This window comes from Scyliorhinus torazame, chromosome 2, assembly GCF_047496885.1.
Source record: "Scyliorhinus torazame isolate Kashiwa2021f chromosome 2, sScyTor2.1, whole genome shotgun sequence".
NCBI classification, from domain to species: domain Eukaryota; kingdom Metazoa; phylum Chordata; class Chondrichthyes; order Carcharhiniformes; family Scyliorhinidae; genus Scyliorhinus; species Scyliorhinus torazame.
Window position 1 is genome coordinate 393,738,648 of NC_092708.1, and position 27,266 is coordinate 393,765,913.

Here is a 27,266-nt window from a genome sequence, read left to right on the forward strand (position 1 = left end):
AGAGAGAGAGAGAGAGAGAGAAAGAGAATAAAAGTACACATTAACAAAGAAGTGAGGGACACTAAAAATGCTGATGTGACCACGTGCTTCCTGCTCTGCCTAATTGCAAAAAGCCAGCCCGGGCCTCTTCAGTCTCATCATTAGTTCCACAGTAAACAATCGAGTTAAAGCAGCCTTTGAGAGCCAGCTCTGTAAAGAGGCTTTTTATTTCCAATGTTTCATTCAGAGCCCTGTGTTGACGGCACTCGCAGCTGTGCCACTGTCAGCAACGAACAAACACACAGGATGCAAGTTGCCATTCTCTCCCCTCCCCTCATCTCATCTCGGATGGACACAAATTCCCTTTGGGTGACAGACTCACTGCCACCAAGTCCGAGGGAGAGAGGGAGCAAATGGGCTCGAGAGAGGGCGAGGAAAGCATTATTGCTTAAGGAGAAAATAGTTTCTCAAACACAAGAGTTCAGATGAAAACAATTGCGAAGAACCTCCCCAACATTTTTTTTAAAAATCGGTACACGGATGGAGGTGTAGCTGCCTGGGCCAGCGTTTAGTGCCCATCCCTAACTGCCCAATGTTTCAGGGGGCATCGCTGTGGATTGTGAGTTACAGAGGCCAGGCCGGGAAGTTTTCCTTCCCTTTTTTAAAAATAAATTTAGAGTACCCAATTATTTTTCTTCCAATTAAGGGGCCATTTAGCGTGGCCAATCCACCTACCCTGCACATCTTTGGGTTGTGGGGGTGAGACCCACGCAGACATGGGGAGAATGTGCAACCTCCACACGGACAGTGACCCAGGGCCGGGATTCAAACCCGGGCTCTGTGTCGCAGACCCAGTGCTAACCACTGCGCCACATGTCAGCCCCTGAAGATTTCCTTCCCTAAAAGGACATTAGTGAGCCCGATGGGTTTTTACAACAGTCGCGTTAGATTTTTAAATTCCGGACATATTGAATTCCAATTTCACCACCTGCCATGGCTCTCTGGATTACTAGTCAAGTGTCAATACCACTGTGCCTCTGCCTCCCCTCAACTTTACTCAAACGTGGCTTCCAATTCCTTCTCAGCCTTCCAACTCCAGATGAATGATACTCAAATTTAAAAGTTTAATTGTACTGTTCCCTCATTTCTGTCCTGTGGTTCCAGTCGGCCTCCTAGTGGTATTTTGAATAGATCTCAAGTAGCATGCACAATACTCTATCTTCTCTCCTCTGCATGTCTTTATTACCACCAGACCCATCTACTAAAACTGCCTATATCCACCTCCATAACATCATCCAGTTCTGCCCATGTGTAACCTGGTCTGCTGCTGAAACCTTCACCCATTTCTGTTGTCACCAGACCTGATCATCATTGGAGTTCCCTAGTTGCCCTAAGCCCAAATACCTTCAGCTGGTTTATCAATAACCTTCCTTTTAACATCTGGTGGAGTTGAGAATTTTTTGTTGATGATGGCACAGTGTTCAATGCCATTTGCAGCCCCTCAGATACTCATTCCAACATGCAATCACAACTGGGCAACATTCAGGTTAGGGCTGCTAAGTGGCAAGTAACGTTCTCACCACACAAGTGTTGGAGAATGGCGACCTCCCTGTCTGGCACAAGAGTAACACGGGGAAGGTGGCTCAACCGTGGCTAACAAGGGAAATCAGGGGTAGTGTTAAGCCAAAGAGGAGGTGTATAAATTGTCCAGAAAAAGAAGCAAGCCTGTGGACTGGAAGAAATTTTAAATTCAGCAGAGGAGGACATCAGCAGAGGAGGACAAAGGGATTAATTCGGAAAGGGAAATTAGAATACCAGAGTAAGCTTGCAGAAAACATAAAAACTTTTTTGTTTTTTTGTTGAAATAAATTTAGAGTACCCAGTTCATTTTTTCCAATTAAGGGGCAATTTAGCGTGGTCAATCTCCCTACCCTGCACATCTTTGGGTTATGGGGGCGAAACCCACGCAAACACGGGGAGAATGTGCAAACTCCGCACGGACAGTGACCCAGAGCCGGGATCGAACCTGGGACCTCGGCGCCGTGAGGCGGCAATGCTAACCCACTGCGCCATCGTGCTGCCCTGAAAACATAAATACTGACTGCAAAAGCTTCTATCGATATGTGAAGAGAAAAAGACTGGTGAAGACAAATATAGGTCCCTTACAGTTAGAATCAGGTGAATTCATCATGGGCAACAAAGAGATGGCGGACCAGTTGAACAATTACCTTGGATCTGCCTTCACTAAAGAGGACACAAATAACCTTCCGGAAATACTAGGGGACCGAGGCAGCACGGTAGCACAGTGGGTAGCACTGTTGCTTCACCGCTCCAGGGTCCCAGGTTTGATTCCCGGCTTGGATCACTGTTTATGTGGAGTCTACATGTTCTCCCCATGTCTGCGTAGGTTTCCTCCGGGTGCTCCGGTTTACTCCCACAAGTCCCAAAAGACATGTTGTTAGGTAATTTGGTCATTTAGAATTCTCCCTCCGTGTACCCGAACAGGCGCCGGAATGTGGCGACTAGGGGATTTTCACAGTAACTTCATGTTAATGTAAGTCTATTTGTGACAATATTATTATTATAAGAAGGGCTAGCGTGAAGGAGGAACTGAAGGAAATCCTTATTAATCAGGAAATTGCATTGGGGAAATTGATGGGATTAAACCGTGATAAGTCCCCAGGGCCTGATGCTCTGCATCCCAGAGTACTTACAGAAGTGGCCCTAGAAATAGTGGATGCATTGGCGATCATTTTCCAGCATTCTATAGATTCTGGAAGAGTTCCAATGGATTGGATGGTAGCTTATGAAACCCCACTTTTTAAAAATGGAGGGAGAGAGAAAACGGGGGATTATAGACCAGTTAGCCTGACATCGGGGGGTGGGGAAAATTCTGGAGTCAATTTTTAAAAAAAATATAAGTTTAGAGTACGCAAATATTTCATCCAATTAAGGAGCAATTTAGCGGCCCAGTGACATGATCCAAAGCCTTCGCCCATCTGAAAAGCCTTTGGGCTGGTGTTGAAGAAACACACCTGAGGGAGAGGGACCGGCCGAGGGTAAGGAAAAGCTGGTGGGCCAGACTTACCATTGGTACTATGGGGCGAGGGCTGGGAGGGTGGCCATACTATTCAATAAGAGGGCGACATTCACAGCAACAAAGACAGTGACAGACTCGTGGGGGGGGGGTTAGCCATGTACAGGACCCACGGACAGACAGATCCAACCCCAAAGGGGGGAAAACAATCAGCCATAGCTAGGGAACCATAGAATTTACAGTGCAGAAGGAGGCCATTCGGCCCATCGATCTGCACCGGCCCTTGGAAAGAGCACCCTACCCAAGCCCATACCTCCACCCTATCCCCTAACCCCATCACTGTGCTACCGTGCTGCCTCCGAGGAACGGAGCACTTTTATGCAACAGATGGGGGTGGTAGACCCGTGGAGGCTCACACACCCAAGGGAGGAGTTCTCCTTCTTCTCCCAGGTCCACAGAGTCTTCACCAGAATTGACTTCTTTGTAGTGGGGAAATTGGTGTTTCCGGGGGTAGTAGGGGCAGAATACTCCGCAATAGTAATCTCGGACCATGCACCATACTATTTGGTTGTGGGGTTGGAGATGGGCCGGGCCCAACGCACCCCCCATGGAGGCTGGACATAGCCCTCCTTACTGATAAGACATTCTGTGAGAGAATGTCACAAGCCATCGATGGATATGTAACTTGCAACCAGCATGGGGAGGTCTCACCCTCCATAATCTCCATATTCTTGGAGGCAAGGAAGGTAGTGATAAGGGGGGGGGGGGGGGGGGGGGGAGATAATAGCATACAGGGCTCTCAGGGACAGGAAGGAGAGGGCGGCTAGGCAGCAGCTGGTTGACTCCATACTGGAGCTGGATCGAGGATACTCCACAACCCCGACCGTGGAACTACTGCCGGAGAGAAAAAGTTACAAATGAATTTGACCTGCTCTCTACTGGGAAAGCAGTGAACCAGCTCCGTCAGACACGGGAGACCTTCTATGAACAAGGCGCCAGGTCCAGATGGATTCCCGGAGGACCTCTATAAAAAATGTACGCCAAAACTGGCCCCCCACCTGCCGAAGATGTTCAATGAATTGCTATTGAGAAGGACCCTGCCGACTTCCGGTTGCAGCTATGCAGAGCTAAGTCGCACGTTCGGCAGCTCCTGCTTGGAACAGACATTTGGGCTCTTTTCAGGGCCCCCAACGGAAGTTTTTCGATATTTCCCGGTGTGGGAAGAAGATTGCAATATTCCCCCGACAGTGTATGGCTTGGACCAGGAGCGGGGCGACTAAAAAAGTGGTGGTGAGCCCAAAGAAAGTGCGAGGGAAGAAGAGCAAGATGGCGGCGGGCGGGGACCAGGCAGCGTGGATGCAGTGGGCGCAGGAGCAGCAGGAGGTTATCCAGCGCTGCTTCAGGGAGCTCAAAGCGGACCTGCTGGAGCCGATGAAGGCTTCTATCGACAAGCTGCTGGAGACCCAGACGGCCCAGGGGGTGGCGATCCGCGAGGTCCGACAAAAGATCTCCGACAACGAGGACAAGATCTTAGGCCCTGCGGTAAAGGTGGAGGCGCACGAGGCGCTCCACAAGAAATGGCAGGAACTGTTCGAGGAGATGGAGAATCGGTCGAGGCGGAAGAATTTGCGGATTCTGGGCCTCCCGGAGGGGTCGGATGTGGGGGCCTATGTGGTCACCATGTTAAACTCACTGATGGGAGCGGGGTCCTTCCAGGGGCCCCTGGAGCTGGAAGGGGCCCATAGAGTGCTGGCGAGGAGGCCCAAGGCTAACGAGCCGCCGCGGGCGGTGCTGGTGTGGTTCCATCGGTTCGCTGATCGGGAGTGTGTGCTCAGGTGGGCCAAGAAAGAGAAGAGCAGCAGGTGGGAGAACGCGGAGGACTGAAGTGCGGAGGTGGCGAAGAAGAGGGCCGGGTACAACCGGGCGAAGGCGTTGCTGCACAGGAAGGGGTGAAGTTTGGCATGCTGCAGCCGGCGCGACTGTGGGTCACCTACAAGGACCGGCACCATTATTTTGAGTCTCCGGAGGAGGCATGGGCCTTTGTTCAGGCCGAGAAGCTGGACACAAACTGAGGGTCGGGATGGGTGGTCGGCGATTGCTGTTGGTGTGTTACATTTTGATGGGGGGTTCTTTGCTCTTGTTTCTTTCTGGTTCGGTCTGGGTGGTTAGGGTGGGTTGGGCACTGTTTTGGTTGAGTCTGTCGGGTGGGCTCTTGGAGGGGGGTAAGTAAATGGAGTAGGGGTGGATGGCCGGTAGGGGGGATGGGGCCCCGCGGGGGGAGGGTGAGGCCCGAGTCGGGGGTGAGGGGGCTGGGCCTGTAAAAGGAGCTGCGTCAGAGGTGGCGGGGCCAGGCAGGTGGAAAGCGCGGGCTTTTTCCCGTGCTGTAGGGGGCGGGGAAGCGAGGGTTGTTTCCCGCGCTTGGGATGGAAGGGGGAGGCGGAGAGCCTGCTGATGGGTAATGGAGGAGGAGGGTATGTCCCACAATAGGAGGAGTCGAAGGAGAGGCGGGAGTGGCCGGGGTCAGCAGGAGTCCGCTGACTTGCGGGAGTGCAATGGGTGGAGCAAAGCAGCTAGGAGGGGGTCCTAGTTGTGGGGGGTGGGGGTGCGCCGGGCTGCTGTTGGTATGGTCAAGGGGGAGCTGGAGCGAGTAGAGGGGGTTGGGACGGGGATCTGCCGCCGTGGGGAACGGGCCGGACGTGGGGTGCGGGCGCGTGGCTGGCCGAGGAGGGGTTATGGCTAGTCGACAGGGAGGGTAGCCCACTGATCCGGCTGATAACCTGGAATGTAAGGGGACTGAACGGGCCAGTCAAGCGGCACCTGAAGGGGCTGAAGACGGATGTGGTCATGCTCCAGGAGACACACCTGAAGGTGGCAGACCAGGTAAGATTGAGGAAGGGGTGGGTAGGTCAGGTGTTTCATTCGGGGCTGGATGCCAAAAATCGGGGGGTGGTGATCTTGGTGGGAAAGAGGGTGTCGTTCGAGGCGTCGAGCATTGTGACAGACAATGGTGGCAGGTACGTAATGGCAAGTGCTAAGTTGCAGGGAGAGAGGGTGGTACTGGTCAACGTGTATGCCCCGAATTGGGACGATGCGGGTTTTATGCAGCGCATGTTGGGTCGGATCCCGGACTTGGAAGTGGGGGGCCTGATAATGGGGGTGACTTCAACACGGTGTTGGATCCGGCGCTGGATCGCTCCAGGTCTAGGACGGGTAGGAAGCCGTCGGCGGCTAAAGTGCTGAGGGGGTTTATGGACCAGATGGGGGGGTGGACCCTTGGAGATTTGCAAGGCCGGGGGCTGAGAATTTTCATTCTTCTCGCTTATTCCCGGATCGACTTTTTTATTATGAGCAGGGCGCTGATAGAGAGAGTAGAGGATACCGAGTACTCGGCGATAGCCATTTCGGATCACGCCCCGCATTGGGTAGACCTAGAGCTGGGGGAGGAGAGGGACCAGCGCCCGTTGTGGCGCTTGGAGGTGGGCTGTTGGCGGACGAGGAGGTGAGTGAGCGGGTCCGAGGAAGCATAGAGAGATACCTGGAGGCCAACGATAACGGGGAGGTCCGAGTGGGGATGTTATGGGAGGCGATGGTTAGGGGAGAGCTGATCTCCATTAGGGCCCACAAGGAGAGGAGAGAGCAGAGGGAGAGGGAGAGGCTGGTGGGGGAGATGGTGAGGGTAGACAGGAGGTATGCAGAGGTGCCTGAGGAGGGACTGTTGAGGAAGAGGCGTAGCCTCCAGGCCGATTTCGACCTGTTGACCACCAGGAAGGCGGAGGCGCAGTGGAGGAAGGCCCAGGGGGCGATTTATGAGTATGGGGAAAAGGTAAGTCGGATGCTGGCGCATCAGCTTCGGAAGCGGGACGCAGCTAGGGAGATCGGGGGAGTTAATGATCGGGGAGGGAGCGTGGTGCGGAGTGGGGTTGGCATCAATGGGGCCTTCAGGGACTTTTATGAGGAACTGTATCGGTCCGAGCCCCCACTGGAGAGAGGGAGGGATGGGCCGCTTTCTGGACCAACTGAGATTTCCGAAGGTGAAGGAGGGACTGGTGGCGGGATTGGGGGCCCCGATTGGGCTGGAGGAGCTGGCCAAAGGGATAGGGAGCATGCAGGCGGGGAAGGCACCGGGGCAGGACGGTTTCCCGGTCGAAATATGTGGACCTGTTGGGCCCGTTGCTAGTTAGGACCTTCAATGAGGCAAGGGAGGGGGGGGGGGGGGGGGGGCTTTGCCCCCGACGATGTCCCGGGCACTGATCTCCTTGATCCTGAAGCGGGACAAGGATCCCCTGCAGTGTGGGTCTTACAGGCCGATTTTGTTGTTAAATGTAGATGCCAAGGTGCTGGCGAAGGTCTTAGTCACGAGAATTGAGGATTGTGTGCCGCAGGTGATCCACGAAGACCAGACGGGGTTCGTGAAGGGAAGGCAGTTGAACGCGAATATGCGGAGGCTCCTGAATGTTATTATGATGCCGGCGAGGGACGGGGAGGCGGAGATAGTGGTGGCGATGGATGCTGAGAAGGCCTTCGATAGGGTAGAGTGGGGGTACTTGTGGGAGGTGCTGAAGAGGTTCGGATTTGGGGAGGAGTTCGTCAGATGGGTTAGGCTGTTGTACGTAGTCCCGATGGCGTGTGTGGCCACGAACAAGAGGAGGTCTGAGTACTGTCGGTTGCATCGAGGGACGAGGAAGGGGTGTCCCCTGTCCCCCCTGCTCTTCGCACTGGCGATTGAACCCTGGCTATGGCACTGAGGGATTCGAGGAACTGGAGGGGGTTGGTGCGGGGTGGGGAGGAGCATTGGGTGTCGCTCTATGCGGACGACTTGCTGCTATATGTCAGTGAAGAGTACGGTGCTCCCAAGGTTTTTGTTCCTGTTCCAGTGCCTCCCCATTTTTATCACGAAGGCCTTCTTTAGGCGGGTCAACAGGAGCATAACGGGGTTTGTGTGGGCGCGAGGGACTCCGGGGGTGGGAAGGGTGTTCCTGGAGCGGAGTACGGATGGGGGGTGGGGGGCTGGCACTGCCCAACCTCTGTGGGTACTACTGGGCCGCCAATGCAGCGATGGTGCGCAAGTGAGTTGATGGACGGGAAGGGGGCTGCATGGAAGAGGCTGGAGACGGCGTCTTGTGTGGGTACGAGTCTGGAGGTGCTGGCAACGGCGCCGCTGCGCTCCATCCAATGAGGTATACCACGAGCCCGGTAGTGGCGGCTACCCTCAAAATCTGGGGGCAGTGGAGGCGGCACAGGGGGGAAGTTGGGGCCTCGGTGTGGACCCCAATATGGGGGAACCACCGGTTTGTCCCAGGGAGAATAGATGGAGGGTTTTCGGGGTGGCACAGGGCAGGGATAAGAAGGTTGGGGAACCTGTTTGTGGATGGGAAGTTCGCGAGCCTGGGTGAGCTGGAGGAGAAGTACGGGCTCCCCCCGGGGAACACCTTTAGATATTTACAGGTAAGGACGTTTGCCAGGCGGCAAGTGGTGGAATTCCCGCGGCTGCTGCCACGCACAGTACAGGACAGGGTGTTCTCGGGGGGATGGGTTGAAGAGGGGAAGGTCGCGGAAACTTACCAGGTGATGCAGGAGGAGGAGGAGGCCTCGGTGGTGGAGTTGAAAGGTAAGTGGGAGGAGGAGTTGGGAGAGGAGATCGAGGAGGGGACGTGGGCAGATGCCCTAGGGAGGGTGAACTCTTCCTCTTCGTGCGCGAGGTTCAGCCTCATACAGTTTAAGGTGCTGCACAGGGAACACATGACCGGGACAAGGATGAGCCGGTTCTTTGCGGGTGAGGACAAGTATGTTAGGTGCTCAGGGAGCCCAGCAAATCACACCCATATATTCTGGGCATGCCCAGCGCTGGAGGAATTTTGGAAGGGCGTAGCGAGGACGGTGTCGGGGGTGGTAGGATCCAGGGTCAAACCGGGCTGGGGGCTCACAATATTTGGGGTTGCAGGGGAGCCGGGAGTGCAGGAGGCGAAAGAGGCCGGTATTCTGGCCTTTGCGTCCCTGGTAGCCCGGCGAAGGATTCTTCTTCAGTGGAAAGATGCGAGGCCCCCAAGCGTGGAATCCTGGATCAACGATATGGCAGGGTTTATTAAATTGGAGAGGGTGACATTCGCCTCCAGGGGATCGGTACAAGGGTTTTTCAGGCGGTGGCAACCGTTCTTGGGACTTCCTGGCAGAACGGTAGACAATGGTCAGCAGCAGCAGCAACCCCGGGGGGGGGGGGGGGTTCTATTTTATTTTTGTTTGTTTACACTGGGGAATCTGAGGGGGTGTATATATTTGCTATGTTTGCTTTGTGTTAATTCAGGGTGTTAATTACTAACACCCCCCCCCCCCCCCCCTACTGCACAGTTCAGCGTCAGGGGGCAAGGATGGGGAGGGGTGAAAGCTACAAGGCAGGGACGGACGATCACCAGTGGCTCGCAAACCGCTGTATGGGGCAGCACGGTAGCACAGTGGTTAGCCCTGTTGCTTCACAGCTCCAGGGTCCCAGGTTCGATTCCCGGCTTGGGTCACTGTCTGTGCAGAGTCTGCACATTCTCCCAGTGTCTGCTCAGGTTTCCTCCGGGTGCTCCGGTTTCTTCCCACAAGTCCCGAAAGACGTGCTGTTAGATGAATCGGACATTCTGAATTCTCCCTCAGTGTACCTGAACAGGCGCCGGAATTTGGCGACTTGGGGATTTTCACAGTAACTTCATTGCAGTATCAATGTAAGCCTACTTGTGAGAATAAAGATTATTATTATTACATAGGCTCTACCATTCCCCTTCAGATTACTGCTTTAATGTGGATACAGACATTTTCAATGAGTTCAAACTGGATATAGTGGAAAAGCTCTTTGCAATAGAGCCGGAGGCCAAACACCCATTCTCTGTTCAGGTACGGCATGGTAGCTCCACAGGGAAGTTTTATGTATTAATAATAAAAAGTGGGCAGCACGGTGGCGCAGTGGGTTAGCACTGCAGTCTCACGGCGCCGAGGTCCCAGGTTCGATCCCGGCTCCGGGTCACTGTCAGTGTGGAGTTTGCACATTCTCCCCGTGTTTGCGTGGGTTTCGCCCCCACAATCCAAAGATGTGCAGGCTAGGTGGATTGGCCACACTAAATTGCCCCTTAATTGGAAAAAATAATAAAAAGCAATTTGACTTTCCAGTTATCACTTTATTAGAAACTAATCTGCAAAGTCAAAAAGAAAGATCCTGCATGCCATGTAGGCTCTGCTATTCGTAGCGCTGTAATCTGAAGGGCTGCTTGGCTGTGAAAATAAATAGAGCCGTGCATTTGGGGTGAGGATGGGTTGGGAGAAAGAGGAGTTATAGAAAGGAAACCCAAAGTACAAGTTTCCTTCCCAACCTGGAGTTTTAACTGGAGTTTTAACTGCATGATGTTTGAATTTTGTTCCCAAGCTTTGGCTCAAGATCCCAATACAAAAACGATAGGGAGGCATAGTAAGATTGTGGTATCAGTTTGGTGAGGGGTGGGGGCAAATACAGTGTTGGATGGTAAGGGGGAAGCTTTCTCAATATCTTGGCCTGAAGGAAACATCGCGAGGTTTTGCTGCAGCTTTATAAAACCCTGGTTAGACCACACTTGGAATATTGTGTCCAGTTCTGGTCGCCCCATTATAGGAAGGATGTGGATGCTTTGGAGAGGGTGCAGAGGAGATTTGCCAGGATGCTGCCTGGACTGGAGGGCATGTCTTATCAAGGTTGAGGGAGCTCGGGCTTTTCTCACTGGAGCGAAGAAGGCAGAGAGGTGACTTGATAGAGGTGTACAAGGTGATGAGAGGCACGGATAGAGTGGATAGCCAGAGACTTTCCCCAGGGCGGAAATGGCTGTCACGAGGGGACATAATTTTAAGGTGATTGGAGGAAGGTATAGGGGCGATGTCAGAGGTAGGTTCTTTACACAGAGTGGTGGGTGTGTGGAATGCACTGCCAGCAGAGGTGGTGGAGTCAGTCATTAGGGACATTTAAGCAACTCTTGGACAGGCACATGGACAGCAGTAAATTGAAGGGTGTAGGTTAGGTTGATCTTCTGGTTGGCACAACATTGTGGCCAAAGGGCCTCGACTGTGCTGTACTGTCCTATTGCACTCTGCATATATGCCTTTAGCTTTCTGGTCTTTTATTCCCTCTTCTTGGTGTGTTTTCATGTCATGTTGCACATTCTTTGCTTTTAAATGAAATTTTCAATAAAAATACTTCAAATAAACATTCATTCCCTCCACCACCAACACACAGTAGCAGGCGTGTGAACCACCTACAAGATGCACTGCGGGAACTCAGCAAGGCTCCTTCAACACCTTCCAAACCCACGCTTACTACCATCTAGAGGGACGGGGCACATGGGAACACCACATGTTCATCTCCAAGTCACACACCATCCTGACTTGGAAATATATCATCGTTCATATCATCAAAGGCGAGGGCGTCTACCCCAACAGCACTGTGGGTAAACGGACGCAATACGGACGGCAGCGGTTCAAGGCGGCAGCTCACCACCACCTTAGAGGGCAAACAACGGTGGGCAACAAATATTGGCCTGCCGACAACACCAACATCCCACGGACGCATGAATAGCACCCTGTTCATCTAGCAGCCCAGTGTTTATAGAACAATATAGCACAGGGTGCCGTTCAGCACATCACGCTGGCGTCAGCTCTTTCAAACAACTATCCAGTAAGTTCAATTGCTGACCTACCCAGATTCCTAGTACAGCAACACATTAATCTGCTTTTCCAAAACACTACTTTATCTTTTTCTTCCTGGTCTCGATCTCCGCTCTCCGCTAATTCTGGCCTCTTGCACATCCCAAATATCAATAGCTCCACCACGCGTGGCTGTGCCTTTAGCTGCCCAAGACGAATCTCTGGCTGTGTCTCCTTTTTGTTCATTCCTGGAGTGTGTGCATCGCTGCCTCGGCCAGCATTTATTGCCCATTCCTGGTTTCCCTTGAGAAAGTCAGGGTGAACTGCCTTCTTGTCCATGTGTTGTAGGAACATCCAAGCTGCTGTTAGGGAGTTCCAGAAGTGAAAGTTGAAGGTGATGGATGGGGTGTCAATTCAGTGGATTGCTTTGTCCTGGATGGTGTAGAGCTTCTTAAGTGTTGGAGCTGCACTCATCCAGGCAAGTGAAGGGTAATCCATCACTCCTGACTTGCGTTTTGTAGATGGCAGACCGGTTTTGGGGAGTCCGGTGGCGAGTTACGCGCCGCGGGTTTCCCCCCTGCTCGTGTAGCCGCCATATTTATTTATTTATGTAAATGTTTCCAATTACAAACCCGGGCCCTCGGTGCCGTGGGGCAGCAGTGCTCACCACTGCGCCACGTGACGCCCCAGCCACAGCATTTATATGGCTAGTCCAGTTCAGCTTCTGGTTAATGTTAATCGCTGGGATGTTGACTGCGGCAATGCCGTTGAAAGTCAAGGGTAGAAACCTAAACCTCGCTCTTCTTTTTAAGATATGCCTTAAAACCCGCCTCTTTGACCACGTTTTTAGTCATCTGTCCTAATAGCGCTTTTAGGTGGCTCGGTGTTGAGGTTTGCTTGGTACTGTTCCTGTGAAGCACTCGGTGATATTTTACTACAGTGGAGGTGCTATATAAATGTAGGTTGTCATTGTTGCTGAGGACCAGCTCATTTTCCTCAGCTTGCCTCCTTCACTTCCCAACGGTACATCCAGTGGTTAATAGCTGCCTCTCAGCCAGGGACCCTGGTTCAATTCCAGGGTGGCGGGGTGGCACAGTGGTTAGCTCTTCTGCCTCACAGCACCAGGGACCCAGCTCCGATTCCGGACGTGGGTGACTGTCTATGTCAAGTTTACTCATTCTCCTCGTGTCTGCGTGGGTTTCCTCCGGGTGCCTCCTACAGTCCCAAGCTGTGCAGGTGTAGCGCACAAAAACTCCGAGAGACGAATAGAGTGAAGTCGGTGAGGCTTTATTAAGCGTGACTGTTCCCCCGCAGTTCAGTAGTAGACTGCCTGCGGGGGAGGACTCCAGGTACTTATACTCCGCCTTCAGGGCGGAGCTAGAGGTCAACGTCCAACCAGGACCCGGGATCTGTCAGCCAATGACATCCTGGCTTCACAGTCCCACATGACCCCTAATGCATACTACCACAGCAGGTTAGGTGGATTGTCCATGATAAATTGCCCATTAGTGTCCAAAGGTTCCGGGGGGGGTGGTTACAGGCTTCCGGGATGAGGTGGGGGGGTGGGCCTGGGTAGAATGCTCTTTCGGAGAGTGCGTTCAGATTCGATGGGCAGAATGGCCTCCTTCTGCGCTTTAAGCATTCTATGGAAACCCAAGTAGGTGCTTTCTGAACTTTCTATGTTTCCTGCATTGTAAATCTACCGCTCACATTCCTCTCTACCTGCTTCCCACAAGCTCAGATCTTAACAATTCTTGGCCTGTGCGATATTAGCTGACCTCAACTAGGACTGGATTAGCGCAGTGGGTGGGCGTTGGAGCATGGGGGGACCAATTGGATCCAGCACACTTTTGAGTGTGAATGATGTGTAGCCCTGCCTGCCAGCATACTCTCAATGTAAAGACAGTCAATTTGGCAAGACTGCAGAATATGCCCCAGTATCTACCTGGTAACCAGCACTCTTGCTTCGGAGTCTGAAGGTTCTGGGTTCAAACTCATTCCAGAGACATGAGCAGATAATCCAGGCTGATACACCCAGCGGGGTGGGAATACTGAGGGAATACGGAATTCAGAACTGCCGCCTTCCAGGTGAGATGTTACTTTTATTTTATTTTTTTTTTAAAATAAGAGTACCCAATTCATTTTTTCCAATTAAGGTGCAATTTAGCGTGTCCAATCCACCTCGCCTGCACATCTTTGGGTTGTGGGGGCAAAACCCACATAGACACGGGGAGAATGTGCAAACTCCACACGGACAGTGACCCAGAGCAGGGATCGAACCCGGGACCTCAGCGCCGTGAGGCAGCAGTGCTAACCACTGCGCCACCGTGCTGCCCCTTCAGATGAGATGTTAATGGAGACCCTGCCTGCCCCTTCAGACAGATGACGGCACGGTATCACAGTGGTTAGCACTGTTGCTTCACAGCGCCAAGTTCTTAAGTTCGATTCCTGGCTTGGGTCACTGTCTGTGCGGAGTCTGCACGTTCTCCTCGTGTCTGCGTGGGTTTCCTCCGGGTGTTCCGGTTTCCTCCCACAAGTCCCAAAAGACGTGCTGTTAGGTGAATTGGACATTCTGAATTCTCCCTCAGTGTACCCGAACAGGCGGCGGAGTGTGGCAACTAGGAGCTTTTCACAGTAACTTCATTGCAGTGCTAATGTAAGCCTACATGTGACAATGAAGATTATTATTATGTAAAAGATCCTGCACTATTATTTGGAGTACAGTTCTACTCCTGGCCAATATATGCAACTGAGTCATCAATACACAGACTCCCTGATCCATTATCGCATTACTGTCTGTGGACAAATTGGCTGCGACACCTCCTATATTACAACATTGGCTGCACCTCAAAAATTTATTTGGGACATCGCACAGTCAAGAAAGGTGCTACAGAAATGCAGACTATTTTTATTGCAATGGCAACGTGATCAGGAGTCAGCTACAGGAAGGGAACTAAATAAAAGTGGTCTTAGCAGCACTGGTTTAAATTATTTTGGTTGAAATCAGGTTTTTGCCGCATTGACTGGACGATATTTACATAGCAACTTTAATGCATTTCATATTATCAAATAAAATTTGACAGCACGTCACAAGGTGGTATCTGAAATGTTAAAGATATTTAGCCAGTACTGAAACGAACCAAAAGCAAATTTCTATTTTGAAGAAGATGATTCCTTCGGATTTCTTTAAGACAATAAGTGGATCTTGTGACTGGGGAAAGTTATCAATGAAGCGGACAAAGGCTCCAATTCTTCCAAAGGTAGCAAAGGGGCTTTTTCACTTTGAATGAATAATTCAATCAGCTGGTGTTGCATTATATGAGGTACAAGTGGCCTTCACTCTGCTGAATGTACAGAGGTCAGAGACAAAACTGGAACAAAAGGGGCGTTGGGTCATAATGGCACAACCCCTGAACTCTCCGCTCTGCGTGTTAGGTACTTACTGATTCGGCAGTCTGGCCCGGCAAAACCTGGAGCGCATTCACATCGAAACCAATTCACACCGTCAACGCAGATGCCTCCATTGTAGCTGCAAAGACATAAAGCACAACCACCCACCCCCAACCACTCGCTTGTTAGAAAGTGATCTCAAGTTACTGTCAACACAACCACAGCTGAGAAGCGAGGAAACACAAGAAGGGGGAAAAAATGCAACTTCTGCCTCAACATCGCCAGCTATTCAGATGCAAATTTCAATTGTCATTAACAGAAGGCATTTCTAGCACTGGGCTGACAATAGGAGAATGGAAGGTTCCAGCACCCCCTGCTGTGACGCTTTCAGTCTACCATCTACAAAGAATTTCCATCACGAGTATCTCTCTAGCTCTCTGCACCCCCCGCCCACCCCATACCTATTAAAGCTTGGTTATGACTTGTGCTATAGATAATGCAGCCCCCCTGCTCATCAGGAGCCCTGGCTACCCACTCTTGCTCCGTGGGACTTCTAGTTTGGAGCAGATTTCTCATTTGGCTCAGCACAAGAGCGAAATTGAGAGATTTGCAACAAATCTGTTACATCCTCACCCCCCCCCCCCCCCCCCCCCCCCCCCGTTGTAGAAGCAGCTGGAACCCACTGACCTCCTTCCCAATATTCCTGCTGTCTCTGATGGGCAGACTGGTCTAAAAAGCATGCACTGTACACAGGTTAGAGTCGGGGAACGATTGGGGGGGGGGGGGGGGGGGGGGGGGAAGAGAGGCTGATAAAGGGTCACATTCAAAACGATAACCTCTCCTTTTTCTCTTTCAAGTAAATACAGTTGTGCTATAGTGTCAGCTGTGGCCAGCTGGGCAGCAGGGTAGCACAGTGTTAGCCCTGCTGCCTCACGGCGCCCAGGTTGATCCCGGCTCTGGGTCACTGTCCGTGTGGAGTTTGCACATTCTCCCCGTGTTTGCGTGGGTTTCACCCCCACAACCCAAAGATGCGCAGAATGGGGTGAATTGGCCACGCTAAATTGGAAAAAAAAAGAATTGGGTACTCTTAAATTTGTTGGCTATGGCCCAGTCAGCAGCATTTTCACCCGAGTGAGACGGTCGTGGGTTCCAGTCCCAATCGAGAGACTTGAGCCCCCACCCCCCCATCTTTTGGATGAGGCGCTTAATCTGTGTCTCAATGGCTCTCTCGTGGACGTTGAAGATCCAGTGACACTGTCTGCTTCACCTGGTGTCCATGTATTTACTCTTGCGTGTTTATCGGGTGCCCTATGTTTTTCATGTACGGAATGAACTGCCTGGACTGTCCGCTGAACAATACTTTTCACTGCACCTCTAGATTGTCAGAAGTGGAGTGTTCTGGCATGTACATGTACCCCTCAATTAACATGCATTTAACAGATTATCTGCTTAGTGTCTGTAGGACCTTCCTATGGGTAAACTGGCAGTCAGGTTTCCCACATTGTCACAGTTGTTTTTAAAACGTTGCTGCTAAATTAGTCAGTCCTTGAGCCAGAGGGAAGTTCGTGGCGAGGTCGATTTGGCACTTTTGATTGATGTACTTTGGAAAATTCACCACTCACATTACCGAATTCACGGCTCTTCATCCAGTGGCTGAATCATTGATGAAACGTCAGACAGGGATTGGGTGGCGGGAGAGGGGGAGGGGTCCAGTTTTCTGAGGACACTGGAGAAACTGGGGTTGCAGAAAAAGTTTACGGCAGGATTTAACGGAGGAGCTCAAAATGACAAAGACTTTTCAAAGGGTGTGCAATCAAACTGTTTTCATTGGCAGGCGGGTCAGCAACCAGAAAACACAGCGGGTAAAGGAACCGGAGAAGGAGATGGAGAATTTATTGTTTAGTGCAGCAAATTATTGGAATTAACGGACTAAAAATGGGCGGTGGAGGGAGATTCAACATCACCGTTCAAAAGGAAACGGATAAATGGGACTAACTGAATCGTTCAAAGGGCCAGTACATGCAGAGTGAGCCAAATGACCTCCTTCTGTACTGAAAGGTTACTTGACGTAATTGCTTTCTGCAGGTTCAATTAGCAGGCTGGCCATGACGAGGTTCACTTCCCGGCCTCTCAAAGCAGATCTAGCTGAGCACTCATTTGAAAGTTGTTTGCAGCGACTTGGTAACAACAGTAATACTGGAGCAAGTGTCACTTACCAGGGGTGAGGATTGCAATCGTTCTTATCTGCGGAAGAAAACAAGAAAAACACTGAATTACTTCAAAGTGACCTGCTTTGCCCGAGCATGATAATCAGAAGCTCGCGGGGGGGGGGGGGGGGGGGGGGGGGGGGGGGGGGGGGGTGGGGGGGAGAGAAAGATCCTAAACCCCCCCCCCCCCCCTCGAAACAAGACAAGCTGCGACGTTTGTTGATTCATTTTTCCAATATAACATTAAACTGGATACACTTGGGTACCTTGAGGAGGATGTTAAAGATGCCAGAGAGTCAGAGCTATTCATCATCCTCAGTGCTCCTTTGAAGTTAGGCTCAAGGAACTTGTTTGGTCACACAGTGTATTTGCATCATGTCAGACACGCGAGGCTCATAAACCAGGCCAATACTCCAGTGTCGGATTGAGGAAGCCCTGTACCGTTGCATATGCTATCTTTTGGACAAGGTGTCACCCCTCTTGGATTAGACATCATTGCAAAACAGGGCTGGGGAGTTCTCCCTATTGACCAGAGATATATTTATTCCTCAATCAGAACCTCTACAGCAGCTGGTTTTTTTATTGTTTACGGCAACCTGCTCCCAATAAACTGGCTTCTGGAAGGCACCCACAAGAGCGGAACACCGAGCGGACACAGGGGTGACTGGAACTTACTCTGTGTGCAGCTTGGGCCTTCCCATCCCTCCTTGCACACGCAAGTGAAGGCGTCACCGCTCCCCACGCACGTCCCTCCATTCTGGCAGGGGCTCGGGATGCAACTGCTGTTCTTCGCTGAAACGCAAGACATCTCACATGTCAAATCAGTTTTTAAACAGGAAACAATTCAACTATTTAAGATGCGAGGGCAGGGGAAAGGGGTGAACTCTCAGCCCACACCTGGGCGTTACTGCATCAGTGACCACATAAATCCCCCAGTGAAGATGTCCGGTGATTAGGATTCCTGCGAAACAACACTAGCTGGCCGACACAGCCCCTCCCACTCCACGTTCTAGATTATCAAGAACCTCAGCCGGAGGAATTTCGCCAAAAGCTCATGTTTTCCTGAGCAACTCGAGACTCCAGTGAAAATTTAAACAATCCTTGCGAGGTCCGGTTTACAGTTCTGCAAATAATAAAGACCACCCATCCCCATTCAAAGGGCTGCCCCATTCAAAATCACAATCAATCTCTTTTCCACTGACAATGGGAGGGGTTGCTGCATTGCTGAACGAGCCTTCCACCAGGTGCACAGTGAAAATCAAGGCCTTCACCTTGACTGAAGGACGGTAGAAGATTTGGTGACATTATTTGGAAGATGGGCAGGGAGTCATGGGGATACTTTCAAAAGCTTCTCTTAAAAAAAGAGGAAAGGAGGGGGAGGGACATAAAGACGACAAACTCACCGAGATTACAGGTGCTCCCGCCCCACTCTGGAGCACATGCACATCGAAAGGCGTCTCCCACATCGTGACATGTGCCACCATTACTACAGGTGTTCTCATCACACTGATTCTCTCCTGTGGATGAAAGATTGATTAGTTAAACCAGTCAGGGAAGGTGGTGATCAGGCGGGAAAGTGGAGTTGGTGCTGAGAATCCTTTTAAAAGGCAGACAAGTCTCAGAAGGCCAAACAGCTTACTCACGCTATTTCTCATGATGGTCCGACAACTTGTAGTTGTATAACACCTTCAGCGTATTAAAAAGTCACAGGACATTTCACAAGGACGTTAAAAACAAAATATGACACATAAGGTGACACAAGGACAGGTGATCAAAAGCTTGGTCAAAGTGGGAGGTTTCAAGGAGCATCTTGGAGGAGGAAAGAGATGTAGCGAGATGCAGGACTTTATGGACGGCATTCCAGAGCTAATGGCCCATACAGCTAATGGTACCGTCACTAATGCTGCAGTGATTAAGATTGGGGACGACCGCGAGAGCCAGAATTTGCAGAGCTCAGGAGATCCGAGAGCTGGGAGGCTAGGAAAAGTTAAAGATAGGGAGGATCGAAGCCGTGGCGAGATTTGAAAGTAAGGACGAGAGTTTTGAGTTTGTGTGTGGAGCATTACGCAAAACGGAGCCGGCCGACAAGTCACTTCGACAAGGAGTCACAAACAAAGTGGGTAAAAAGGATTTGTCTAGACGCCGCATGTGGTGGAATCTTTGACCACTTACTGGAATGACAGGTTTTTCCTTTCCAGTTATTCCTGCATTCACAGTGGAAATCGTTCAGTCCATCCACACATCGGCCCCCATTGAGACAGGGGTTGGGGCTGCAGTCATTGAAGTCTACAAAATAGAAAACCACAAGAGTTCAAGACACGCAGTGAGTTCTATTTAATACAAAGAGTTGTTTTCAAACACGTAGACTAAATATGCCAAGAATAAATAGAGAAATCCAAATTTGCTCCATCCTTCTACTGGTAGCAGAATGTAGGCATACTGACATATCAGAAGAAAGGATAGGTGGGTGGTAAACACAGTTTAATGCAAGAATTTGAAATAACTCATTTCTACAGCGCCTTTCATTACCCGAGGGCATTAAAAGCATTTTACATTTTACAGTGCAAGTTTATCGGTTAGAAATGGGACTGAAACAACAGCATTCAAGCAACAGTACATGGTGCAAATAACATCTTAAACTATAGGTTCAGATTTTCTTTTTAAATCACCATTGTCTGGCTCTTTCTGCAATGTGGCTACTGTTGTAGTGTGGCAAACACAGCTGTACGCAGCTCTGACATAGAGTCATCCAGACTCGAAACGTTAGCTCCCTTCGCTCTCCACAGATGCTGTCAGGCCTGCTGAGATTGTCCATTATTTTCTGTTTTTGTTTCAGATTCCAGCATCCGCAGTAATTTGCTTTTAGAAACTGTACACAAACTGGTTGGCTGCAAGAGCTCCTGAAGAAATGGCCAGATAATTAGTTTCAGTGATATTGAGTTGAGGAATAGATATTGACCAGGATGCCCAGGAGAGCTCCCGGGCCCATTTTTGAACAGTGGAGTGATGGCATCAGGTTAACGTCTCAATCGAAGAACTGAAATGCCGTGTGTCTGTTACGTAAATGATTTTCCAGCATTTCTCAAGAGTCCAGTCAGGAGAGCACAATTACAATGCACTGTAAATCTAGAACGTCAGGTCAGTGGACGGTGGTTCAGTTACAAGGACACATGGACTACACGAACCATTCTGTCTCCATACTGATTCAACTCAATTTTCGATTGGGGTGCCCCCAGCTGAAATATCAATTGTCCCTCATCTTTCAGGGACTAAAACTTGTATAAAAAGTTCCACAGTCTCCACAACGTCTCTAGGGCAGCACAGTAGGACAGAGGTTAGCACTATTGCTTCACAGCGCCATGGATCTGGGTTTGATTCCCGGCTTGGGTCACTGTCTGTGCGGAGTCTGCACGTTCTCCCGTGTCTGCATGGGTTTCCTCCGGGTGCTCCGGTTTCCTCCCACAAGTCCCGAAAGACGCGCTGTTAGGTAATTTGGACATTCTGAATTCACCCTCTGTGCACCCGAACAGGATCCGGAATGTGGCGACTAGGGGATTTTCACAGTAACTTCATTGCAGGGTTAATGTAAGCCTACTTGTGACACTAATAAAGATGATTACATTGGATTCCAGTTTTTCTTTTTACAGTTGAATTCATGCTATACTCAATGTTCCATCACATCATGAGAGGGGGAATCAATATCTCACCTCTATTTCCTCTGTGAGAATTTAAGTTTTGGATTTTTCTATTGATCAAGTAGCCACATTCTCAGTAGATGAGAATAAGGCCATCAGGGGATATTTTTTTAAACTCATGGCACCCACTCAACAAACAAGTCCAAGAACCAGACACCTTCTGCCTACAGTGAACCTGACCCAGAGCCCAGACAACTAGGAAGTAGCCAAGTTCATTGATGCATTGGGTGCATGGGGGATGAGACAGTAATAAAACTACAGTTTTAAATCTTCATTTAATAGTGAGACATACATATTGGGGAGATGCACACATGCGTGCACAGACGGAGATAATAAACTGTACACACCACAAAGGAATCTCGCACACAAACACCACGAGTGTTCATTACTCACCAATTTCACATAGTACTCCTTCCCATCCATCAGGGCAAATACAGCGGAAGGAATCTATCCCATCGATACACGTGCCTCCATTTTTACATCGATTTAACGTGCAGTCATTTATATCTAGAGAAAAAACAATTGAAGTTACTGTAGAAACGAAGCTGGGAAATGTCAACTAATGCGCAACACTGGGTGAAAGCAACAGGTGGAATTGCCTCGCGCCTGTTCCAAATAGTGGGTGTGCAAATTTTTACATTCCATTCCAACGAAAGACAAGATACTTGGTTTAATATCTCAGCTGAAAACCACGTCCTCCAATAATGCCGCATTCTCTCCGCACTACTGGGAGTGTCAGTCTGGATTAAGACTCAACTCTCTGGACCGAGTGGGGGCTCAAACCCATGACCTTTGGACTCCGTGGTAAGCAAAGACACACCACAACCTTCGTGCTGATCTACTTCAGAACATTTGCAAGGTAGACAAAACCCTTCCAGCTTGTAAACAGCCTGGAGACCCAGGGCGCTGCTGACAGCACAGCACAAAGGGTATTTGCAATGCTGATGATTCTCAACCCCACCTCAATACAATTTAAAAAAAAACACCAAATATTAGCTAGTGATACACTTACTTTCATGACAGTAGATGCCAGTGAACCCTCGATCACAGGCGCAGGTGAAATTCCCAGCAGGCTGGCTGATGCACTTGCCTCGAGGGCCACAGACATTGGACGATATAAAACGGACACCACCATGGCTGGTGTTGCTGGAGATTGCCACAGTACAGCTGTCAATAACTGCAAAGAGGGCACAAGAAACTTTACCAACGCACAAATCCCACCGCGGCCAACACATGCCCCGCCACCCACCATCCCCCTACATCCCTCAGCTGCATTCAACCCTCTCACTTCACCGTCTATTTCAATAGCCTGCCTTGGCAACTTACTCCCCAAATTTATTTCCCTTGAGGCTTGCGAGATCTTTCCAACTTCCCTTCCGACTCCTGTGATTTGAAGCATTAACTGCAGCCGACAAATTACTTGAATCAATTTGGTCAATTTTCTCTGCAACTTCAACTCTGTCAAATGGAAATCCCTTTTCCGAACACAAACAAGCCAATTTCCTCAATTTAGAGTGCTAATAATCAGACTCCTGCCCGCTGGTTTCCCCTGTACCCTCATGGGACAATAACATCCTTGTTCTGATTAATTGACTAGAGCATGCATCTTTAGATAGTGTTAGTCAACAGGTGATAAACTAGCAGGGCTTCCAGGGTACAAGTGCCTGATTTACACAAAGGCCTGGCACACTCGAGGTGAATCAATAACAGTTCAAAGAGAGGGCAGGTGAATAATGGAGGGACTAATATCAGGGCTGTCGCACCAACAGCAGATTACCACAGGGCAGGGTGCACGTTGACCCAACAGACTAAATGTTGGGGCACTGTGAGCTTGCGGGTCTGCACTTGCACGTTCTGTTCACACAATGTGTGGCTGGTGGCTGAGAGCAGGCCAGAGGGTCGGTATTTCGCAGCGGGTAACTCACCATTCACTGCCTCCACCACCACCACCGACGCACAGTGGCAGCCGTGTGTGCCGACTACAAGATGCATTGCACCAACTCACCGAAGATCCTTTAAGAGCACCTTCCAGACCTGTGGTTTGAAAGGTGGAGTAGAGTCGCGGGTTTGGAAGGTGCTGGTGAAGGATCACCCCTCCTCTCCCTCTCAAACCTCGGCGCTACGCTCCCTCTCACTCTCCTCTCTTCCGTAAAACCCACCACTGGCCAATGTCCCTAGTCTTTTGTCGGGGCCTCTTTTGAAGGGCCTTGGGAGCACACTAAAGGGTGCTTATTATAAACATTCAAGCTGTTGTTGTAATGACAATTTCAGGGCCAAAGATTGTGCTCCTGGGCACATCCCCCATCAGATTGCTAAGTCCCCAACATACTCTAGCAAAGCTCTTCTCCTGTCAATGCAACTAATCATCGCCCTGTGCATACAGCTTCCTTAACAGTGAGTTATCTCTATTATTTAGTGTTGCTGTTTTGCAATCATTTGCCGGTTCCTAGCCTCCACGCTACATGGTGGCCTGTTCACAATCGAGGGCAAGTATAGAGTCAGGCTTCCATGCTGTCGGCAGCCATTACCTTTGACCTACCATCTTACATGAAGCATGAGGATAGGGTCTCCTTCACACTGCAGAACTCAGTTGATGGAGGTAGCTGGTCACTCGTACAGCTGAAACCGCCTTCAGAACCTGACTGGTATGGAGCTTGATATGGGATTGAAAGTTCACACCAAGGCTAGGATTAGCTCACTTCCAAACCTGCCAACAACTGTAGCAGCCCTCATTGGACACCTCATGATAAACAAAATGCCATTGTGGAATGGCTGGCAGGCTGTTTAATAGCTCGCCTTCCCTTGCCAGCAGCATTTCCCAAGTCACTTTGGCACAGAAAGTATTTTGAAGCATCTGGATCTGTCAGGAGTGGATGTGTTAGCAACTCAAGGTCCTTTACCATTGATGAAGCACTGTGGAGGATGAGTGGGTCATCCCACTGCCAACAACATGCTAGTTAATAAAATTATAGCCAAGTTCCACACACATGAGTGCGGCCTCAACCGGGACCTTGGATTCATGTCGCATTACATTCATCCCCCACCATCTGGCCTGGGCTTGCGAAATCCTACCAACTGTCCTGGCCTGAGACAATTCACGCCTCTTTAACCCAGGGTTACCCCTATCTCTGGATCTGTAAAGATTTAATTACCTGCTAATGCTCGCATTCTAAGCATTGTCTGGCATCTTTGATTTTTGTCTATATACATGTTTCTGGAACCCACCTCTTCATTCATCCGAGGAAGGAGCAGCGTTCCGAAAGCTAGTGTTTGAAACAAACCTGTTGGACTTTAACCTGGTATTGTAAGACTTCTTACTCTAGTTAATAAAAGGCAACGCAGCCAGCAACTCTGGCAGCACCTGGGACTCGCGCAAATGTTTTTTTTTTTGGAGGCCTCAAGAGCAAAGTCAGAAACATCGAGACACTGGGGGCTACATGGTGGCCTGTTCACAATCGAGGGCAAGTATAGAGTCAGGCTTCCATGCTGCTTCCCAATGGGCCAGGGGCCAATAGAGCTTGCACTCATCACCTGGAGTTTACAGGACTCCATTTTCCTAGAGTCCCAGCTTTCCATGTCACCAGTTGTTGAGAAGGAGACAGATAGACCAACTTTTCTTTCTATAGCACTTTTCTCAATCTCTGGACATACTTCACGGCCAGTGAAATACTTTAGTAGCGTCGTCACTACTGTAGGAAATTCAGCAGCCAAGATGCACACAACAAGCTCCCATAAATGTGGAAGCATTGGAAAGGGTGCAGAGGAGATTTACCAGAATGTTGCCTGGTACGGAGGGAAGATCTTATGAGGAAAGGCTGAGGGACTTGAGGCTGTTTTCATTGGAGAGAAGAAGGTTAAGAGGTGACTTAATTGAGGCATACAAGATGATCAGAGGATTGGATAGGGTGGACAGTGAGAGCCTTTTTCCTCGGATGGTGATGTCTAGCACGAGAGGACATAGCTTTAAATTGAGGGGAGATAGATATAAGACAGACGTCAGAGGTAGGTTCTTTACTCAGAGAGTAGTAAGGGTGTGCCCTGCCTGCAACAGTAGTGGACTCGCCAACTCTAAGGGTATTCAAATGGTCATTGGATAGACATATGGACGATAAGGGAATAGTGTAGATGGGCTTTAGAGTGGTTTCACAGGTCGGCGCAACATCGCGGGCCGAAGGGCCTGTACTGCGCTGTTATGTTCTATAACAGCGCTATGAAAACAACCAAATAACCTGCTCTTGGATGCTGATTAAGGGATAATTACTTGTCCAGGATAGCATGGAGAACTCCCTCGCTCTTCCTCCAAATCATGCTGTGGGATCTTTTACATCCACTTGGGAGAGAAGACAGAGCCTCACTTGAAAGACGGCACCTATGACAATGTGCCACTTCCCAAGTACTGCACTGGACTGTCAGCTGATCTTGTGCTAAGTCTCTGGAGGTGGGGCTCGAGTTTAAGACATTCATGGCTGAGGCCAGAATGTTACCAAATGAGCCACAGCTGACATAGATGTATTTACACCGTTAACGCAGCAGGTACCTCGGCAAGGAGTGGATTTACAGTGGTCCTTCAGAAGCGAGCAGTTTTTTCCTTCATACTCCTCAAGGCAAGCACAGTAGTAATCTTCACCAAGGACGTAGCATTTGGCTTCATTCTGACATGGGCTGGGATCGCAGTAATTGACTTTTTTCTGTGATAGAGAAAGCAAACATGCATCGTTAAGGTTCAGCAGAACTATGGCACTGTGCAGAAGAACATACGAACGTATCATCACTCTCACATCTTCCTCCATCCCTTGAATTGATCCAACCAGATTTCAATCCATTATCCTTTGAGACTGGAGCTGATGCTCTTCTCAAATCCTCTTGTATTAAACTAAAAACAGACCATCCTCCACAGTACAACTCCTCACAGCTCTGAAATGAAGACTTGTCGCACCATTCTCCAGCTCACCCCCAACAATTCTAAACCACGGACTTCCTCCCCTCAGTCCCTCCCACAATCTACAAGTTGTTGAAAACCCAGGCTTATCATAACTATCGTTTCCCCATTTCCCCCCAGCCTTCCTTCAGTCCGGTACAAGACGTCTAATCCCCGCCCCCACCTTACTTTCTCAAAGCAAGAATCAAACATTAGGTATGGAGTATACAAAGAACAGAAGCAGCATCGTTACAGCATTTAATCAGACCTCGCCCTTTTAAAAAAAAAAATCAGCAAGAATTGTTAAAAGCACAGCTAATTAAATTGTTTGGAGGTAGAGCGGTTGAGGTGAAGGTGAGGTTGGGGACGGACGCAAGAAATCTGTATTCTTCTAATCCTACCAGAATCCTGATTGAGTAGATTGATTCCCACCAGCTGTTCGAGATGAGTTTATAAAAAGAGAGAAAAACCCTTGAAATCCTGACTGATAAGTGGGATAATCACAAGCAAGATGATTCACCACAGCAAGTCTAATTGGTATACTTAACAACACTCAAAGCTGGTTGTATCAATAAACTGTTTTTGATTAAACAAATTGGCCTATCTTCAAGTCAGAAAACAATGGAGATAGGAAAAATATCTGGAGCGGCATCATCCTGTTAGGAGCAGGCAGGGAATGATACAAGCGAAGACCATTCAACCCATCGCTCCTGAAAGACATTCAATTGGTCACTTTTTGCACCGTAGACTTACAATTATTTCCCACCTCCCTTTTTAGTACTTCACAGAACCACAAGAGCAGCTATTCTTGGCCCTGCTCGTGTGCACCAGGGGGGCGATTCTCCCAAATGGAGCCCAAGTGTTCGCGCCGTCGTGAACGCCGTCGTATTTCACGATGGAGCGAACCGGGCCCGGTTACGACCGATTCTGTTCCCCACAGGGGGCCAGCACGGCGCTGGAGTGGTTCACGCCGCTCCAGCCTCCCTTCACGGCGCCAAAAAATGGGCGTCGCGCCAACCCACGCATGCGCGGGGGACTTCTTCTGCATGCCGGCCCCGACTCAACATGGCGTCGGTGTTCAGGGGCCGGCCGTGCCGTAAAGTAGGCCGGGGGGGGGGGCCCAATCACGGGTCATACTCCATCGGAGGTCCCCCCCCCAGTGAAGGAGCCCCCCCCTCCCCCTCCCACAGGCCGCACCCCGACTGTACGCGCAGAGTTCCCGCCGGCAGCGACCAGGGGTGAACAGCGCCAGCGGGACCCTGTCGTATCCGCACGACCGATGCGGGCCGGAGAATCTGTGGCCCCGCCGATTCCAGCGGCCCGCGGCTAGCGCCGCGCCAACTGTGCCGGTGCAAATGCCGCCGATTCTCCGCACCTTGGAGAGACGCATGGCGGCG

The 27,266-nt window shown here is 50.3% G+C and overlaps 1 protein-coding gene across 2 annotated transcripts in view; it reads right to left on the reverse strand.

The window, feature by feature from the left end:
• Positions 1–27,266, reverse strand: part of jag2b (jagged canonical Notch ligand 2b) — a 290,190-nt gene that overhangs the window by 13,934 nt on the left and 248,990 nt on the right. For both annotated transcript variants that reach the window (XM_072494245.1, XM_072494244.1), the window contains 8 exons: positions 25,489–25,639; positions 21,964–22,128; positions 21,345–21,458; positions 19,429–19,542; positions 18,660–18,773; positions 17,932–18,048; positions 17,266–17,293; positions 15,103–15,188 (listed from right to left, as the gene is read on the reverse strand). In XM_072494245.1, the coding sequence (XP_072350346.1) occupies positions 15,103–15,188; positions 17,266–17,293; positions 17,932–18,048; positions 18,660–18,773; positions 19,429–19,542; positions 21,345–21,458; positions 21,964–22,128; positions 25,489–25,639 (889 nt within the window). The remainder of the gene's footprint in view (positions 1–15,102; positions 15,189–17,265; positions 17,294–17,931; positions 18,049–18,659; positions 18,774–19,428; positions 19,543–21,344; positions 21,459–21,963; positions 22,129–25,488; positions 25,640–27,266) is intronic.